General features: G+C 33.8%; 1 protein-coding gene across 1 annotated transcript; it reads left to right on the forward strand.

Moving 5' to 3' along the window:
- Positions 1-15,500: 15,500 nt before the first annotated feature.
- LOC121392752 (integrin beta-1-like) lies at positions 15,501-20,136 on the forward strand. The gene is made up of 3 exons (XM_041523843.1): positions 15,501-15,693; positions 19,396-19,731; positions 19,877-20,136. Exons 1-3 carry the CDS (start codon positions 15,501-15,503, stop codon positions 20,134-20,136), a joined length of 789 nt encoding a protein of 262 aa, XP_041379777.1.
- Positions 20,137-20,506: the final 370 nt, after the last annotated feature.

Consider the following 20,506-nt stretch of genomic DNA (forward strand, 5'->3'; position numbering starts at 1 on the left):
CTGCCAGTGTGACAACTTACCCTGACAGGAAACATACAGTGGAGATGATTCAAGTTCATATGATAACGTGCATTAGTTGAAAAAGGGTTAATATTGCAATGGACAAGGTGTTTGGATCCAGTCAAGGTAAATATGGGCAGGTCTGTACATGGCAATACAACGCTTATTATGGCCAGTACTGAAATTAGTCACTTGTTGCTTACATCTCGGTTTGTCAATGATATTTATGATGAAATGGATCGTTTGGGAGAAAATGCAGGTCTTGTATGCTATGGAAAGGCAGATTTAGACCATCGAAGATGGTGAGTGTTCAAATCTCAAACTGTTCAAAGTACAAAACTTTTAAAAAAATCTGTACATGATGACTACCAGATTCCCATTCAATTGAAAACACCACCAATTCAGTGGGAACTTTGGAGTAATGATGTACATAATCTACTACCAAGCATTAGACACTAATGGTGAAACACACTTTGAGGTGGAGCCGGCAAAATGACCCCTGTTTTGCCATAATGGAGTAAGCGTGAATAACATTAATTCTTCAATAATTTTGGGCTCAGTTAGTCTATTTGCATCAAAATTTGTATCCTAGTTGTTGCTATAAGATGCTCCTTGTTAAGGACGGCAAAGTGGTCCAGTGCTACTAGTGATTGACAATGAGGCTACAAGCACTTTTTTCAGTGGTGGTGATACAATGAAATTGCAGGATAGACAACGCCAGCCTAACAAATTGAGTAAAAGAGACAAACTCTTTTATATAGGTTATGCCTGGGGATTAATTCCCACTTATTTGTGACATTGCTAAGTATAGTAGTTGCAGATAAACTTACACCAAATAAACTATACATTTCTAATTGGTTTACATTAGATTATTAGGACATATCAACGTTTCAGTTACAATTCACACATTTAGATTATTGGTAACTAAAACAATGATATAAAATAAGAAGGAAATTAAAACAATCAAAGAACAGTAACAATGTAAAATCATAAAAAAAAAAAAACACAAAATAAAAGGGGACTTGTTGTAAAAAAAACAATGAATATAAAATAAAAAATATAGTATTAAACAACAAGTTGTGTTCTGAAATAAACCTCAAGGGAAAACGGAAGAGGACTCATAAAAAAAACGGATTATAATAAGAAGACAAAACAAATAAAAAATTCTTGATTTATTTTGATTTTAGTTGTTGTTTCGGAACATATCAACCCTCCAAATGTGAAGCTGGAATAGGGTTCATAAAGAACATTTATTGTAGTAGAAATGATGACTTTGCTTGTGGTTCAGTTGTACTGTGATGATGGATTGGATAGGAAATGATTGCTCTTATTCTATCATACTGGACATGACATACTCCAATGGCCAATATAGTCGCCATGCCATGTGACAACTCCTCCCTGACAGGATCTACAACAACAGAGATGCTTGTAAATGTTCATACATTCAGTGCATTCGGCTCCATCAACTGAAATTAATTGACAAAGGTACTTGCAAATTACAAGCAAGTACTAGTACACAACCAAATTCAGGGATTACCTTCTTTCAAACAATGATAAACTGCAACATTAATACATACTTTGATGGTAACAAAGACAAATGATGCCAAAAATTATACAAAACAAAATGATATTAGCAGTGCTTACCCCAAAACGGCAAAATTAGGCAATTGCAGACTCCTTCATTTCCAATGAAACCTTGATAGTGTGTACTAGCATCATCACTCATTAATTTCACTACTTGTCTGTTAGAGCCAACCAGTACTTCTGAGACAGAGGTCAGCTAAAGTAACTGTTACTTTAAGAATATTGACACTTTGATAACAACAAACAATGATAGAATGGAAATTATTAAATACAAAAGTAGGTTTGGACATAGTGAAAGACATAAACTTTTTGTGATTAATAACAATAGTTGAATATCTTGATGTGAATCTATGATTATTTGGTAATAAATCTACATGTAATTTATGGTTCACATGTAATAAAAAGTATATGCAATTTCTAAAAAAATAACAATTAAAAATATTTTTACAAGAAACAAAAAATACATAGCAATGATAAAAGATACAGAACAAACACACAACTTACTTAAATAACAATCAAGATTGTTGACTTTATGAAAACATGTGGTCTGTAAAGATAATGAAATGACTTATCGACAGGTATTTTTATTGCTTACAATTCAGTTTGTTGTCTCTTGAACGTATCGACCTCTAAAGCCAAATTGGAAACCACTAGGGGTAGGAGGAGGCTCTGGTCGACCACGACTATAACTATGGGGACCTCCTGTTTTACGAGGATGATTACTTCGGCTTGATGAAGTATCCCGGTTCAGGAAGTTGGTATCCATGGTTACCACCATGTTGGCCTTGTTCATAATGAGATTCATAGATGATGGTGATTCTAAGATACCATCTCGTGACTGTGGCTCATTAATGGTACAGATGTGGCATAGTCACGATGGATACAAAAAACCAGGATGAAAACGAGAATGTAGTGGTTCTACAAAAGATCCAGAGGACTGTGGCCGTGCACTTAGTTCATGTTGTCGGTGTTTTGTATACGATTGAGTATCATGGCCAACCACTACCACCAGAGGGATGACGTGAATGAGATATAGACCTGATGGGTGGAGCCAATGATTTGTGGAAACAAACATCTGGTGTTGAAGATGACAAAGAGCTATCCATAGTAGAGGTATCCAAGGCCACTGCCAGTAGGTTTAAGTGGCAAGAAAATGGATGGATGGTTGGTGAGAGGCCAGTGCCGGTAGGTGTGGTGGATAATAGCTCTCAACTGTTTCCAATTGATGATTAGGACTTTCTTGTTGCCTACGTGCCTCCCTTTTCAGTTGCCGTAATGCAATGCTTTGTCTTCAGCAGATCGTGAAGGAATACTATCTAAGCTACTTAGATGTTCCTCTTGAGCATTCTTACAGTTCTTCTTGTTCATAAGCACTTGAAACTCCACGAACTGATAGGTTTTTTGACATTATGTATCAATTCAGGATTATGCATTAGTGTTGGCAGTTAGCACTGCCAGAAGGTCAGTCCTGTGATACCAATTGGTAGAAAAAAGGTGGACCGGGCTGCTTGAGTTGATCGACAAACAAGAGGTGAATTCGTGCACCACCCAGTATGAAAGTCTACACTGCTTGGGAAGATTGGATTCTGATCCAATTGAATTTGTGTCTTAGAAATGTTATCAGTACTAATCCAAGATGATCCAGTTGTGATACTCTCAGTGCTAACAACACGAAGTGGTGTCCTATTTTGACTCTCATTCCATTCCCTCTCTGGAAGCTCTTGCATCAGTGCGTCGATATCCTAGACCATGTGACTTACAGAGCCTTCACACGCTTGTATTGTTTCTTGATTTCACCTGGCATGCTGTTCTAGTGCTTTCAATCTTGTTTTGGCTTCGCATTCTTTAACTTCTAACTGATGAAGCTCATCCTTTTGTGGATTGGAAATTCCCAAGCCTTTAATCGTTTTTATGATCTCGATGCCACTTCGTTTCATCCTCAGGAAGCATAAAAGGTGTCAAATGACGACTGTTTTGACTTGTAAAACGTGCTTCAGCTTAACTAAGCTCTGATTATTCACGTTCTTTAGTAAAATGTAACTCTCGACATTCGCTTTTTGATCGCTAATTAGCCTTCGTAAAGATTTAATTCTTGCCTAAGTTTAGTGGACCTGTAATAATTTCTCAGGATCCATTATTTCATCATTAAGACTTTTTGTTTCAGTTCCACCTTTGCAGACCACTTTAGTGAGGGAATTACCTGATGATGGCCTGTCAATAAGAGGTAACTGAGCTTCTTGATCTTGTCTTTCCTTTTCTTGTTGATAGACAAAGCAAATGCATGCGTTGCTTTTCAAGCTGGATCTCATCCTTCTAAGCTCTGCTAAGTTTGATCTTTGCAATTAACACCTTTCTTTCCTTACGACTCAATTGATCAAGAACAGATGACACAGAGAGACCAGTAGAACTCATTGAGTGTGATATCCTACTCCATGCTAAGTTTCTCAACCATAAGTGATGGATATGATTGAGAACTAGAATTAAGGTCTGGATCTGAAGGTTGGCAAGAAAGACTGGACGGAATATCCTTGAATCGTGAGTGAGAGTTACAGTGATTGAAGAGGGTCAGATGTAAGTGGTCGAGAGGAGATGGATACTTCGGAAAGCCTACTCCACTTGTGCTTGATGTAGAACTATAGGTAGGATCAACTACCTTTGATGCTGAATTTATAACATTAAAATTGCCATAGGAGGATTTAGAATGATGACCTCGTCGATTGTCTGAGGACAATCAGAGCATGATGTGCAGTCATTAGAAAATGTTCATGTTGAGGTGCATTATGTAACTTCAATTGATTGAAAAGAAGATGAGGCATTGGTAAGGAAGGTTTCCTCGATCTAGGTACTACTAGGGAGGACAGACTGGAAGAAGGTTTGGAGGTGGTGATTATTCTCTGATATCCTGATGGTTTTTGCTGATGAGCAATTTCTCTTGGTCTTGTATCCATGCTTTCTATGTGCTGAAGTTGCAGATTGTGGAGGAGGTGGAACAGGTGATGACATCGGAGGTTGTATCAGGTCCATGATAACTATCATAAAACTAATGCGACTTGGATTTTGTTGCTGATTACGTCTTTGTCTTCTAGCAGCTGTCATAGCATGAGAACTTCCTCTTTTGGTGGAGGGCCTTTTTGGGAGAGAATGAGATAAGCTAAAGTAAGCTTATCACTAATTCATGTACTAAACATATTCATGAGGGGACAGGGATTTTACTGCTGTTTCGAGAGATTTGTGGCGATGTCTGGAGGGACTTCATTAAGACCAAACAACTGGGCTACCTGAGTAGCTACTGTGATAGTCACCTGACTAGCACTGTTCCGTAGAAGCTTGAAACTCTAAAAAAAGACAGTTATTCCATTCACACAGAAAAATATATTAAATTACTAAAAACATTATCAAAACTTCATGTGAGTCAAAAATACATGACAGAGGTTAGGTACTTACAATTCTTTGGTGTATCCAGCTAATGTGTGTTATCAATTTTCAGTATTTGATCACCCAGGATGTAAACGTCCGTCCTATTTATTTACATATCATGAAAATTAACACCAATAATGAAACTCCACTTGATCAGCTGGCCCTCCATTGGATAGGGACTTAATAAAAAATGCCTATTTCACTTTGTTTTGTCGGGTCCTATCATGTAATATATCGGCATTGAGATTATTGTACTTGTGTGGGGTGTGTACCTTAGATTCACATATATTGATGCCTAAAGACTTTTCTGGACCTCCTTTCTTCAAGGTCACAACTACTACATTAATATTGTCTAGTCCAAAGATAGCACTGAAGATATGTGAGGTGCATGCTCTATAGTATCAAAATAAAGTACAATTAATAATTAATAATTAACTAAGATGGAAATAAAAGGAAAAAATATCAAAACACAAATAAAAAATTAAAAATAATGACATATAAACCTCGTGCTCAGCTAAGGCAGCATAAGGATTATAGGGAATTGTTTTGTTAATGTTTGACTCATTTGAGTGCCTACATTTGTATAAAACACAAATATAAAAATGCAATAACAGTTAATTGGGAGACGTACTTGCTTGAGTGCTGACAGGAGATTCCCCGTTGTTTTGATGTTGTGATTCGAGGAGGCACCAACAACCAAGAGAATCCTTAGTTACAATCAATTGACATAAACCTAACAAAACAAGGTGTGAAGATGGACTTGTATATGTCTACCGAACCTGCACTAATAGCAGCATCGAGATACTCTTCTAAGCCTACAGGAACTCCTCTCATTGTGTCACAAGAATATCCATGTTCAGGAATGAGAAATGGAAGCTCCAGGGTAGGGTCCTCTTGTAGCCCAACTTTTGGACCTTCAGATATTAACTGTTGATCAATGTTATTATATGCTGATATTAAACAAAAAAGGTAATAGTCAGCAAGGATTACTAAGATATACCCATTGTAATCAATTGTTTTTCAAGAGTAGCAGACACCATAGTCTCGCCTTCTCTGCTTTCTTGAAATTGGAGAGAAAAAAGCCGTCATTTGGTGCGAATTAATTTTTGAGCACATTTTGTGTAGACTGTCTGCATCATCTAGACTCTTTTTTGATGCAATCAAGAGCTTTGCAGCCCCCTAAATTGAGAGAGTAAATTGTTTGACGTATACATAAAATGTGTAGTATTTTTTAAGAAAGTATAGATTAGTTTAAGCAATATGATCTTGTTTACTAAAACGCCATTTATGGTATAAAGCTTACACACAGTAGTAATTAGATTAAATACAGGAATCACACATCTTTTTGTGTCATAGTTTGTTAGAAAGTTGAAAGGTATAATGTATACTAGATGAATGTACACCTGCTATACCTGAAATATAATCTCTAGATGATCATCAGCAGGTAATTTTAGACTTTCTTTGTCAGCCCAGGTTTTGAGGCGTTCTAATCGTCTTAGCAATCGTGGCCAGTTGCTTTTGTACAATGTTTAGGCTCAGCAATGAGTTTGTTGAATAGTCGCATGAAATATAACGAAAAAGTAAATTGAATATTAAAATTGAGAGGGAGTATTGTTCACTCTACATAAGTGTAACAATGACACAGTAGCACTTAGAGTTGATTAAAACACCACCAGTGTTGCTCGACCTTTGCGACCAATTTCGCCCCAGCAGCCGACCAGTAAAGACTTGTTAAAACTGCTTGGTGAGAAAAAGCTCCGTGTGAAATTGGGACTACATCAGGCTCTTGAGATGTCTCTCCTTCACCCTCCAATTGATCCATAAGATGGCTTTCTTCACTGTCAGCCTCAGATGATTCACTTAAGAAAGCAGAGAGAAATATTCCAATTTCTCGAACCTATTACACCAAAACATTGATTCAAAATAGTAGAAACAGCTTGACACAAGAAAGTATGACAAGATGCAATTTAATTGTGTAATATCTTGTACACTGTCCTGGGATTAAGGGAAAGTTTAAATGGCAAGGCATACATGTAGAGGAAATGTTTGATACACGAACATCTACAAGTCAGTATAAGTTCATGTGTAAAACTATTACACAAGAATTGTACTTCATGTTCATATGTGTACATACACGTGTTAAAACCACCTCTAGTTTGGCAATTAGTGCATTAAATAGAATAATTGAAAACTTCAGCAAAATAGTAATTTAAGTACAATGTAAAAGTCGTGTGCTCTAAATAGAATAAACTATCATGAGCAATAAATTAAATAGATTCCTTGTTTATTACACGTAGTCATGGCAATATTAACTCACCATATATTCTGTAAAGTGTTTATAGGCCATATGTATGATGCTTGTAAGTGTATTTTCATATTCATGAGCAAACATATAAAGACGTGTAGTCACGGCGAAGAAAATGAAGCAGCTGAGTGTTTGATAACCAGAAAGCTAGAGCGCCAGCAATATTTCTGCTGTCCTGTAAAAGTCAAAATTAATTAACTAAAAAAATAATTAAGTTAAGGAGTGGTAAGTGGAGATAAATGGATGAAAAAAGTAAAACAAATACAGACACAAACAAAAAAGAAGGCAATTATAATGTTTACTAAAAGAGGTTGTTTGTATTTACATGTATGTCAACCTTAAAAAGCTTTTTAAATTATAGTTGGCCATGTTAATTTAAACAAGATTGTAAATGTAAAAATCATGTTTAGAAGGTACTGACTTCAAAGTCAAACACCGAGTGAAAAGAAGTGGAATGGTAGAGGAAATAAAGGAAGTGAAATGTAAATGAATAGGAAGTGGAAATAAAAAGGAAGTAAAATGTAAAAAGAAGTAAAATCATGACTAGAACTACTAAAATTGTATAATAAGTAGCAGTGTCTATGGTAGGACTAATAACTATAATATGCTAAAAATACAGAAGGGCAAGCTAGCAAGAAAGCCTTGAGCATTGTCAGTCATATCCATCATAGTACTGCTTGTGTTTAGAGTTAATAAAATTCATATCGGCCTATGGTTAAATGATGCAATTTAAGTTCATTTGTCACTCTTGAAAGAGAGAAAAAAGTCACTCTTATGTCAATTAAAAATGATGAATACACACATGCACACACACATATGGTCCAAAACAATGTATAGTACAATCTAGTAACCCGTGGTTACAAGCAGAAAAATTAATCAATCAAAAATTCCTATTGCTCAATAAAAACAGATGGTGGTAGATGAGCAATCAATATAGAACAATGCAATAAATAGTAAGAATGTGTTCAGTAACAATGAGTAATCATGAACTACTAATTAATTTAAAAGTATACAAATTACACAGTTAACAATGAATGTCTTATTACCATAAGTACTAATTGAGATATAGCTGTACTAAACATTACGCATCGTTGCCTTTTGACATAGTTCAGTAATGTTATTCAGCTAAACATGTTACTTGCAGACTATTAAATTTTCTGAGAATATTATACACAACATTTATAAGTATACTGTGACATACAATACATTTATTTTTAGTTGTTTGTTAATTCTCTTGACAAATACTATTAGCTAGATCTAAACATGATAAACACAAAAGTGTAGATATATATTATTAATGAACAAAACCTTAAAGGCTCTCTTTATCAGGGACATGAATTCTTCAACATGTTCACGAGAGACTGATGTCTATTTAGCTCTGGCGAAAAGTCAGATGATAAGTGATGTCTAGCCATCATGTAAATTGTATAAGCTGGTGCCAGTTTGAATTCAAGTACTGAACCATTGATATCCAATATTAAACTTTGTAAGAGCTGCTGCTCATTGGACTGATAAAAGCTGAGTGATGCTGGAAGAACTGCCAGTTCGCTCTCAGGAGTTTAATCAAGGACAGGGTCTCTAACATGTGGGCAGAGTTGTGCCTTTTTTTTACTACCTATAGGAGGAGAGAGAGAGAGAGAGAGAGAAAAAGTATGTGAAGTTGCCATGACAACAACTTTTACGATACTATAAAAATTCCATTATACATGTAAGAAACATAACACAAGAGCAATTAAAAATGCCATAGTAAATATCAGGCCATAGATAGATGTATGGAAGAGAGAGTGGGTTGTAAATGAATGACATGTATTGTAACGTGGAGGACTTATATAGGCAAATTCTAATTGTGCGTGCCATCAATATGGACATAGTTGTCATTCTGTTGTCATATGTGTGCCAACACAGACTCTCATATATCATCCAACGTGTTTCTCCATTCAATATGAGTTACTCATCCAAGTATGATTCATACGTAATCATCATCTTTGTGTCTGCCATTTGCTCATTTATCACAAGCAACCATACCCTAGTCGTTGATGATAGAGGCCAACAGGGCTAGTCACTTCTTCTCCTGTGATTCCAGTCCATCGTCTCCTTGATCAGCATTCCTACTCCAGATCCATCTGCTTTTAGAGTGTGTTCAGAGACAGTGCGATCCTTATACGAGAAATCTGTTACATTTGTATGTCGTTCCTAAATGTAATATATAACTATTCATAAAACATATATATATAAGTCAAAAAAAAATACTTAAAACTGCTAACATGATAAAAAGAGAGTCTTAATTTTCATTAAATAAGAACACAACTACAATCTAATAATATGTAATTGCTTTTTTTTTTTTTTTTTTTTTTATTTTTTTTTTTTTTTTTATTTTTTTTGGAATTTTTTTTTTTCTCTTTTTTTTTTTTTTTTTTTTTTTTTTTTTTTTTTTTTTTTTTTTTTTTTTTAGTATCAGAGTGTTGTGCTAAGATAGATCGAGTAATGCTTAGTCTACTGTATTAGACACCACTTTAAAATTCCAACAATCTATTAATAACTATAATGAAAGCTTTTTTTTTTTTTTTTTTTTTTTTTTTGTTTTTTTTTTTTTTTTTTTTTTTTTTTTTTTTTTTTTTTTTTTTTTTTTTTTTTTTTTTTTTTTTTTTTTTTTTTTTTTTTTTTTTTTTTTTTTTTTTTTTTTTTTTTTTTTTTTTTTTTTTTTTTTTTTTTTTTTTTTTTATTTCCATTCATTGCTAGTTTATTAATCAAACTGGTGTTTACAGATAAGAATAGTTGGATGTCATTTGCATGAAAGAATGAAGTATACTTGTAGAAATCAAAACAAGGAAAATTTGTCGACAGCACGACCACCACAGGTTGTACTACGTGAAAACATGCCTACAAATATACTGAGAAAATGACACGTCAGATATTATTGGCATATAAACAATGAATACAATTAGAATTCTTTAGAAGTTAAGGTATATACTGAGGGAAAGTTTTGCTTACAACTCTTGTCCACCTAGCTTATGGCTTTAAACTAATAAACTGCCCGAGTGTGCTTGGAGTGTCCAAGATCATCATCAGATTGAAAATGCCTTAGAAAGCCCAATTGTAACGCTCAAGTTTATAGAAGTTTGATGTTCCAGGTATGGCAGAACTGGAACGAGTATGAGACAACATGGGAACAACAAATCGGAATGCTTCTTCTCGCCAAAATGAATGATAGCATTAGGCATGACTTCAGTTGTGTCTGTTATTAATTTATCATAACACGAACATGAGCTGGCATAATCCAAAAGGGATAGGATCCCATTTCCATTGCTTGATCTTTCAATTACACAGTGTCTTGGTCGAATCCGTGAGACGTTAAACAGATATGTCCATTTTGGATCAAGAAGGGAGACATGACTCCCTATTTCTGGTTGTAGTATTGGTTAATGGAAAATTTCGCTGATTATGTGAAGGAGTACTAGTTTGGAGTGTGTGAGAGATTTATTAAAACCTGGTACAGCAGGATTGGGTATTTGTGAGAAATCAATAGATGGAAATTTGACTTGATGTCGAAAACTATTTCTTCGTCGGAGATGAAATTGTATAATGCTACGATTTCTGAGTCTGTGTTCATTGGTGACCTCTTTATGAATTTTTACAGGTCTCTCATCGTCATTCATAATACGTTCATGAATATCCAAATCACCTAATATGAAGAGAAACGAGACAAATGATTATAATAGAAAGGCATAATAAATGAAATTTGAATGATATTAAGCTAGACCAATAGAACATGTACAAGTATGCTGTAAAAGTATAACAACATATAGTCACTCTACTGGTACATGTGGATTGCTACTACCAATAGAAGGTATGGTCACTTGAACAAGACAAAAGTCTTCAGGATCAAGAGCAAGACCAAATTTATCGACCAGACTCCGTACTAACTGTGCAGCTGTATCATTTTGTGTAGCTAATAGAGATTTGCTAGGCATGTCTGGTAACCATAGATATCGGTACTGTATTTTCGCTTGTGCTAGTGTCGGATCATGTTCTCCTATAGTCCTAATTGGGGCTTGAGTACCTTGTTCCAGAATTAGCCCAATGGGTTTTTATCATATCTGGGTTAGTGATACTTCGAGTAAACCGCGATGAGGGATAATGTTCATACAATGATCTAGCTATTGAACCTTTTGTTGTGTTTTCAGATTCAATCTCATCAGAGTCTGTGTGTGTACGTATTATAGTTGTCTTCTTTTTACGTTCATTTTTAGGGCTCTTCTTTTTCTTCTTGGTCTGGGGAGATTTCTTGCTACTTGGTTTTGAGTGAAGACTGAAGGGGGGAAGGTACTTTCATTCGTTTCTTAATAAAAAACGACCATCAATGTCTTTAGCTGACCACCTTAACATGGTAAGTAAAGGTTTTTCTGAAGAATCCATTCTTCTCTCATCTAAAAAAATAGTTGACAAAAAATAAATTAATAATGACAAAATCTTTCAATTAAGTTTTGAATATAAAAACAACACTTTAAAAACCAAGAGTCTCATTATAAATTGTTATATTATTGTTATATTGTTAATTATAATTTATTACTTTTATTTAACAATTTGTGAAACTTTTAAACCAAAAAAGACAAAAGAGATACCACTTTAAACCGTGTAATTTCAACTTAATACCATATATACCAGTATATGACATAAAAGGATTAATTAAATGAATATTGCGAAATAATCCAGTAACATACTCATGACTAACTTGGGACCATAGTCAAAAGTGACATTGTTTAAAAAAGGAAAGAGTAGAGTAGTGTTGCATGTATTTTTGACATGCATAACACCATAATACAAATTTATATTAGTATGTAATTCACAAGTACGATAAAACGTCATTAATGCGTAAAAAGAATGTCTTGATGTAATCAGATCTATGTGTTATGTAATCGATATGTACATGGACATCACCTTGCAATGTAACTTAAGATATACCAACAAGTGTGTATCTTGTCTCAGTTAAACGTGCATGGATACATACTACAAATATTTAACAGAAAAATATCTGACTAGAATGTCATCTATGACAATGAATATTAAATTATTCTTATTAATAAACAGAATATGCGTGTGCGCACACAAACTACCTGTATATATTGTTTATACATTATACACATTGTTAAAGGTTCATTCTTGCATAGCAGTGAGTCATGTTCAATAGTATCACCGAACACACATACACCCTTTATATCACACACATTTTCTAACCAGGTGTACAAACAAATGCACATCAGGGAAGCAACCTGCTCTGATATCATGCAGTCTCAAACATTGAACAGTTATACCTAATTAATTTTATGCATAGTTGCGTGATTATAGGATGTGATGTCAACATATATGAAATACCTCACTATTGCTTTCTACTGATGCTAAATCACCAGTATACATATGATATAGATTAACTACAGATTATCCTGATTTAAAGTGACAATTTTATAACTAATAGTACCCTACACTCATTGTATACATACATATCTGGTTTAAATGAAAAATGCATTTAATTAATTGTGCGTGTATTTGATAATTACAAACCAGACATTAATGGATATGGTGTAAATATGATATAAAGTCTGTTACATACCTTACAACCATCATACTCTTTTGATATCCGAAACATATGTCAAGTGTTCAAACCACACATTCTCAGCTAGATGGTCTAGTTATAATTAGAAAGTGGCTGGACCATGTTTTAATCAAAACAACACTTCATGAAAATCTGATGCAAAAATGTGAAAAAGCAGTCATCAAAAGCACACTTAACACTTCCTTATAAGGACATATGAGCAAAATACTAAAATGAGTAATAATCTAATTATGAATAACACTAAGATTTTTCAACATTATCTCTGGCAAAATTAAAAACATATCTACTTTTATAACTAAAAAGAATAAAATGGGGTGTGGCCTGTACCTTCATCACTGTGAACTTCATACAAAGCATAAGAGGACAAATTTGGCAACATTCGAAGATCAGGACGAAACTTCTGTACGAGTACTTCAATTACATCTTCTACAGTAGCTGTGCTGGAAACACGTATACATTTTGTAGCAACTTTTTGACCATGGACATCTTGGTATTGAAAAAAGAACTTCATAACACCCTCAAATTCAAGACGCTGAAAGGTAGAACATAACAATAACGATAGTAAACATATAATATGTGGTATATAACAAAGATAGAATTAGTTGATCAAGTCAGTTATGTGTTATATTAAAATTAAACATGAAAAAATGTTGGTATAGATTGGTATTATAGATTAACTAGGAAAACATAAAATAAAACATTGATAAGCATTGGTAGTATGTACTCTTAGTAGAGACTTTACTACAGACCTTGAGAAGACAGATGAGATATACACATATATTATTTAAATACTTTTAAGCACTTTGATCTTTAACATAGTCAATTAAGAACAAATTAAAGAACAAATAAAAGAGCACTATATGTATAGTCTGAATAAGTAATTGAAAAGAAAGATTGAAGAAATGAAGTCATTGAGTAAGAGGTGATGCTTGCATAACATTAGATTACACTTTGTTCAACGCATCTTTGATTACTTTGGCAATAACAACATCTCAATGCACCAATTCCCCATTCAACAAACCGCCAGAGCAAATGATAATGCTCAAAACAGCTGTTACTTAAACTACAATGACAGCACTCCTTTTGGTTTATGCAACATCATACAATAAAGCGTTATACACATATATATATATATGCATGCATACATGTACAGAATAAAAGCAAGCCTCTATATGGTCAATTCATTACCATACTTTAGTTTAGTTATGAGGATACACATGATAGATCCTTTCAGATATTATTATATTAAATATATCTTAAATAATCAACTTCTTTTTTTTAAATTTGATTATATAATAAAAATAGAACATTTGTTACTTATATTGTTTATTAAATTTCTGTTCAGACTAATTGTGTAAAACCACAATATTTGATATGAGTATCATCTGTACAGGAAAAACTAAGTATCTGCATATATGTGTGATCAATAAAGAAGTCTATCAGGAACTTAGCACATGACTGTCAAACACAAGCAGGAATAATGTGTCTACAACTAGTACTGTGAAAAGTGCTGAGACTAAAATTAATAACACGAACAGTTCAAACATTGTTGACTTATATTCACTGCAATAGTAATATTTAGCATGCAATTTATTATATTCAAATAATACTTAGTTCGTTAATAGTGTGTATTATATAATCTTTTAAGGCGTTTTTTTGCAGTCAGGACTACAAGAAATGTCTTATTTCCTAGCTCACTTCATTTGGCATAGAGATTTCAAACAATTCCACTCTCCTGTCGTTCCATCTTGCTATCATACGACACAGTCGATCGTATTCGTCACGACTATTCCGTCGACTCATAGTACAAAGATAAGATGAGAGACAGCAGCTCACAAAGAAGTTATCATTCACTGCAAATGAATAATGGAGTTTTGAAGTCAGTAAAGTCGATACACCTCACACGAATTTGTGGTAATATTCTCCCGTCGTGAGCTAAGTGGTGTGGTAAACACTGGAATGACAAACAACACGAATTTACTCCATGAGCCAATGATGTTGGGTAAAACTTTACAGAGAGAGGACGTCGGTGGGTGTTGGACAGACACACCTCCTTGTAAATTATTAATTAGCACGTGGGTGATGTATGGTTGCCATTGGTTACAGGCAAATAAAGTCTTCTTGGGTGGAGCTCAGAAATTCATAGTGTAAACAAATAAATTTACTTTTAAGAGCCAGATGACAACAGCATAGCTAAATCTACATTGACTATGTCGGTTAGAGACCGTATTCAAGGATTCGAAGCATTAGATCATGGAAAGCCAGTAGGAAAAGAAACCAGTAACCCTACCAGTCAACAAAATGGTATGTAATATATAATATGCTAACTTTATTGCGACTACTTTTTGTTATAGGAAAGAAGTTTTTTTCATCCAAGAACGCAATCAAAGTCTAAAACAGATCATGTGGTAGTGTTACCACAACTTAAAACAAAAGCAGAGTGCAATTTCAGGTCAGTCAGTTAATGAAACATTTCAATAAAATGATGTATTTATCATAAATTTAACTTGTTTTACTTATAAAGGATCAATACACTATTAAATTTAATTTCTTACTATACAGAATTCGAAGCTGATTTACAAGATGTATGGAGTGTTCGTAAAAATGTTCATCACACAACTAAGCAAAACTCCTAGTTTAACAGGACCTTCCACTGTGGCCATGGGTATAGCTAAGTTCTCACAGTCTTATTCACGTCATGGTGCAATACCAGCTCAACCAGCTGGTGACCCATTAAGAGAGCAACGTTTTGGCAATGGACATGATACAAGTAAAAGTCAGTTAGTATATTGCCCTCTACCTGCATTATGTTTCCATATATGGACATTGCTGGTCTATCCTAACTGAATAGCTATTGTAATACTTACTATATACTATGGAAAGACACAGTAGTGTTATAACCAAATGTATTTCAATATAATATAATTAGCTGACTTTAACGTGTTGTCAGAAGGTCATAACATTATACTTTTGTGACTCAAAGTTTTGTCCTGTTAGTAATTTAACTGACGACATGATGACATATAATTGATCTATATTAAATAATACATTAATAAATAAATTAATGCTTTGGTGGTTTGTTGAACTAAGTAATAACATACATCCTTTTTTTCCATGTTAGGTGCAAACAGAGGACACCACTGCAAGGTATGTAGTGAAGCACTGTAACACATTTGTAATGACATTAACAATTTAACATTACTATCTTTTGGTGCTAATCATTGTGAAACTTTATGGATTGCACTTTTCATTTACACTATACAACAGTCTGTAATACTTTTTATCATTTACTATACTATGTTCCAAATAATAATATTACCCTAAGTGTCTAAGTATGTATACTTGTATACTAAATGTTTTCTCTTATTGAAATTTAATTCTTCCAGAGCAAAATCAATCAGAAATGAGGTCATGGAATTTAAGAACACCAGGGTTTTCATATACTGAGGGTGTTAAGAGACCTGTGGTGGGGGGGGTAACTTTCCTCCAGATGATGGTTTTCCTCAAACAAAGCGTAATACATCATTGAGAGGAGAACAAGTGGACTTATAGTCAAGCCAACAATGGTGGAGACTCCTCAAGGAGGACTGTCACCAATGAAGCAACATTTCATGAGAAATCAAGGTGAAAATACAATGTAAATCTAGTTAACTTTGATTAAGGTTACAACTTTTTTTGCTGTTTTACTATTGTTTAAATGTATTGTTAGGAAGGACAGTCACATGGACCAAATAAAAGATACATGAATGGGCACACAAACACACACACACACACAACACAACACACACACACACACACACACACACACACACACACACACACACACACAATATATATAATTCCACTATGTCTTGTTGTCATGGTATCATATTATTGTTTGTTACTTTCATCAGATCTTTCAGATCGTAAAACTCAGTATGCTCACAAAATGGCTCAAGCTCACCTTAGATCAGTAGGCATGGGTGACTTCACTCCACAAAATACTGGCTATATAAAAGAACAAAAAATATAAAAATTCAACAAAATTGGACGGGAAAACATCAAAGTGGAGAAAATTCGATGAGGACGAATTCAGCTTTGATTAACATTGTAGTCTTTATAAATTAATGTATGTCATTCTGTATTATAAAGCAATCATTTTATCATTGTCTACAAGCAATGTAATAACATTTTTCCAACTTGGAGTGTAAACAGTTTATTGTTAACTTTTACAATAACCTTTAAGTTCACTATCATTAAATTAAGAGTGATATGATACTGTTACAATAATAACAGTACAGACTAATTAACTACTGATTTGCACTTAGCTACATGTTTAGACTTCATTAACCATAATATTTAATATGCCCCACCTATGCTAGCAAAACTTCCTTTTAAGGTCATAATAAACTGTTTTGTATTTGTAATTAGATAATACCATCTTATTTATAATTGTCATTCACAATATGCCTTTTATACATGTATATGTATGAAAAGAAGTCCCTAATAAGACACACAATGTAATATCAGATTTATTGGTATACACTTATGACATCGCAGCAATGTTGTAACAACAATTTTGAGTAGTCAGCATCAATTTAGTACATGTTAAAATTTCATAGTTGTGGTCTATGTAATTTCAAATGTTTCACACAGGAATGTTAGAGTAACTGATGTATGCAAACAGTCAGCAGTATTTGCATTTATGAAGCCACAATAAGACAGGTTGTGTTGACTATCCAGTAACGTATGAGTGATTGTTAACAATTTGTGCCAACACACACAGAGTGCTTCTCTTTGTTCTTTGACTTCTAAATGGAGGGATCAACTGTATCTGTTCAACAACGTACTCAAAGTCTTAATACAGCTCAGAAACAAACAGGTGAGTAAAGAAGAGTTTAATTAAAGTCAGGCTCTTTTGTCCACTATCATCTGCCATTAACTCTATATTAAGGCTCACTATAGCTCTTTTTATTCCCTTTCTGTTAATTCTTTCTAATAACACTCTCTATTATAAATATGTCATAAATAGCAGAATAAGTAGACAAATGAAAAACATCACTAGAGAATTAGTACAGTGATCATCAGATAAACTATGTTTAATTCACAGAAACAACAAAGGTATTGATTATGCTAAAAGGATGGCAGTTGGATACTTAAAATCGAATGGTATGGGTCACTTTGCTCCAAAAGAATCATCTTACACTCGACAAAGAGAGGATAAAATGACCTGTGATACATCAACACAAGTACACTGGACTAAATGATATCAGTGATATATTGGATGATATCCGATCAGTTCTGTACTACACTTATAAAGGACACATTTGACCTCCTTCAATTTTTGTCACTCTCTGTATACATCAATAATTCATTAATATAAGAATCATTTCAATTTATAACATAATTCAATGTTGATTTAAACCAACCAAAGTTAACAATTAATATAGTCAGTTATAATTGACTGAATCACACCCATACTTGTATTAACATAACAGTCTGCATTAAGTTACACAGAAAATTTCCTATCAGTGAGAGAACATCAGCAGTCTAGGTAGAAAAGCTAAGGTTTATTTGATAATTGTGGAACAAGCTTTCATATTAATATTCAATTCACATTGTTAGTATAGTTTATGCTTATAGTTTAAACACAGAGAGAGATGAACCACACATATATTAAGTTTGTTGTTGCTACTAGGGGTAGTATGGACATAGATTTTTAGTGCTTTACCTTGCTTCATTATTAGTTAAAATAGCTAACACAAATGTATCTGCTGTTTTAAATAGTCTTATTAATTTTTGGGTAGATCAATTGAGTAACTGTGCTACTTGTTGTCACTTATTTATGGTGTGTCTCAACTGCCTCTTGTGACTCTCAATGACTTTAAATCTACTCTATGATACTCTAATGACACTAATCTTAAAAAATGTGAAACAAGTGGCTTTCCTTTAGCATCTTGTGTTCACAAATACATATTTTTGGATTAATCTCTATTGGTAAGTTATAGTAAGCCCATTTGTTTCTACAGTAAATTGTGTCTTTACTAACTTACTTAACTTAGGATACTTTGTACGCCACTATTGTTGTGTCTTGTGACATACCAATACCAATAACAGTTATAATTGAGACTTTATATAAACAATAATACAACAAGTGTATATTCTTAAGTTTTTTCTACTGTAGTTTGTCACAACAGTCATGTTGACACATTTTGTTATAAAATCACAAGCTAATGTGACAGTCAGTGTGTCCCGCCTACACAAAAGTGTTATTAAATCTCATTACCTAAAATGACTTACAATATTCTATTATATCTTTTGCTTCAAGTTCTTTTCTTACATCTTGGAACTGCTCAGTTGAGTAACTGTACTAATTTTGTCAGTTGCTCTGAGTGTATCTCAACTACCTCTTGTGTCTGGTGTTCCACTCCTGGTAGTGCTCACTGTCTCTCTCAGGATAATGTTACTGGATGTAATAAGCAAGATTTATTTCAACCAGTGAGTAATATTACAGATCAATATGACCTGCCACTAAGTGAGAAAAACCAAGTATCTTTGCAAGCTATAAGTCTTAAACTGAGAGTTGGTGAACCATTGACTTTCACAGTGTCAGTAAAAGCTGCAGAGGATTTTCCTCTAGACCTGTATATGTTGATGGATCTGTCTGGAAGCTTTTATCATGATCTTGTTGTTGTGAAGGGCTTAGCTCCCACACTTCCACTAGCTTTACGAAATGTGTTGTCTGATTTCCTTATTGGCTTTGGGACATTTGTTGATAAACCTTCACTGCCATATACTTCATCTGTTCAAAAGAATACAAAATTTACTTTTTTAGGCCAACCATAGTTGTGATGCTAAGAGACTTTTTGCTAAACCTTTTGATTATGAACATGTTATTAGTCTTACAAAGTCATATAATCTTTTTCAATTCAGCAATACATAAAACTATTATATCACCTAACATGTTGATGATCCTGAAGACCCACTAGGTGCAATGTTACAAGCTGTGGTATGTAAAGATCTTGTTGGATGGAGAGAAAAGTCTCGAAAAATTCTTCTTGTTATGAAAAAAGATGTCCTTCACACAGCAGGTGATGGACGTCTTGCTGGAATAGTAAAACCAAATGATGGACAATGTCATACACAATATGATCCCTCTTACAAAAAGATTGTCAACACTGCAGCATCATGCAAGATATCCAAGCATAGAACAAGTCAGGAAAGTTTTACAAGACAATGACATACCTGTTTTTTAGTAGTACTCCAAACAAACAATGCTTTATCATATATAACAACACTGTAAGTCCATCTCTAGGTGGTTTTACAACAATATTAACATATTTAATTCTACTAACCTCGTTAGTGTTCTTGAAGAAGCATATTTAAAGGTTGTTTCCATGCTCGTCTTTCTTTTAATCTTCCTAATTACCTTACAGTCAATATTACAGCTAACTGTACTCCAGAGGCCACATACTTACCAGATACTTATGAATGTACTGGCATTGGTAACGGAGCAGTTACCTTCACCATTTCTCTTATGCTTCATAATGTACTAACAACTTTAAAAATGGAATCAGTGAGCAAGTAGACTTTCATATTCCTGGATTTGG

Source organism: Gigantopelta aegis, unplaced genomic scaffold (assembly GCF_016097555.1).
Source record: "Gigantopelta aegis isolate Gae_Host unplaced genomic scaffold, Gae_host_genome ctg4426_pilon_pilon, whole genome shotgun sequence".
Taxonomy (NCBI): domain Eukaryota; kingdom Metazoa; phylum Mollusca; class Gastropoda; order Neomphalida; family Peltospiridae; genus Gigantopelta; species Gigantopelta aegis.

Excerpts from the sequence above, each read along its gene's own strand:
- LOC121392752 (XM_041523843.1), top strand. The coding sequence starts at position 15,501 with ATGTATGGAGTGTTCGTAAAAATGTTCATCACACAACTAAGCAAAACT. Across the intron at positions 15,694-19,395 it reads TGGACATGATACAAGTAAAA|TGAGTAATATTACAGATCAA; the intron begins GTCAGTTAGTAT and ends TATTTCAACCAG. Across the intron at positions 19,732-19,876 it reads TACAAAATTTACTTTTTTAG|ACCCACTAGGTGCAATGTTA; the intron begins GCCAACCATAGT and ends ATGATCCTGAAG.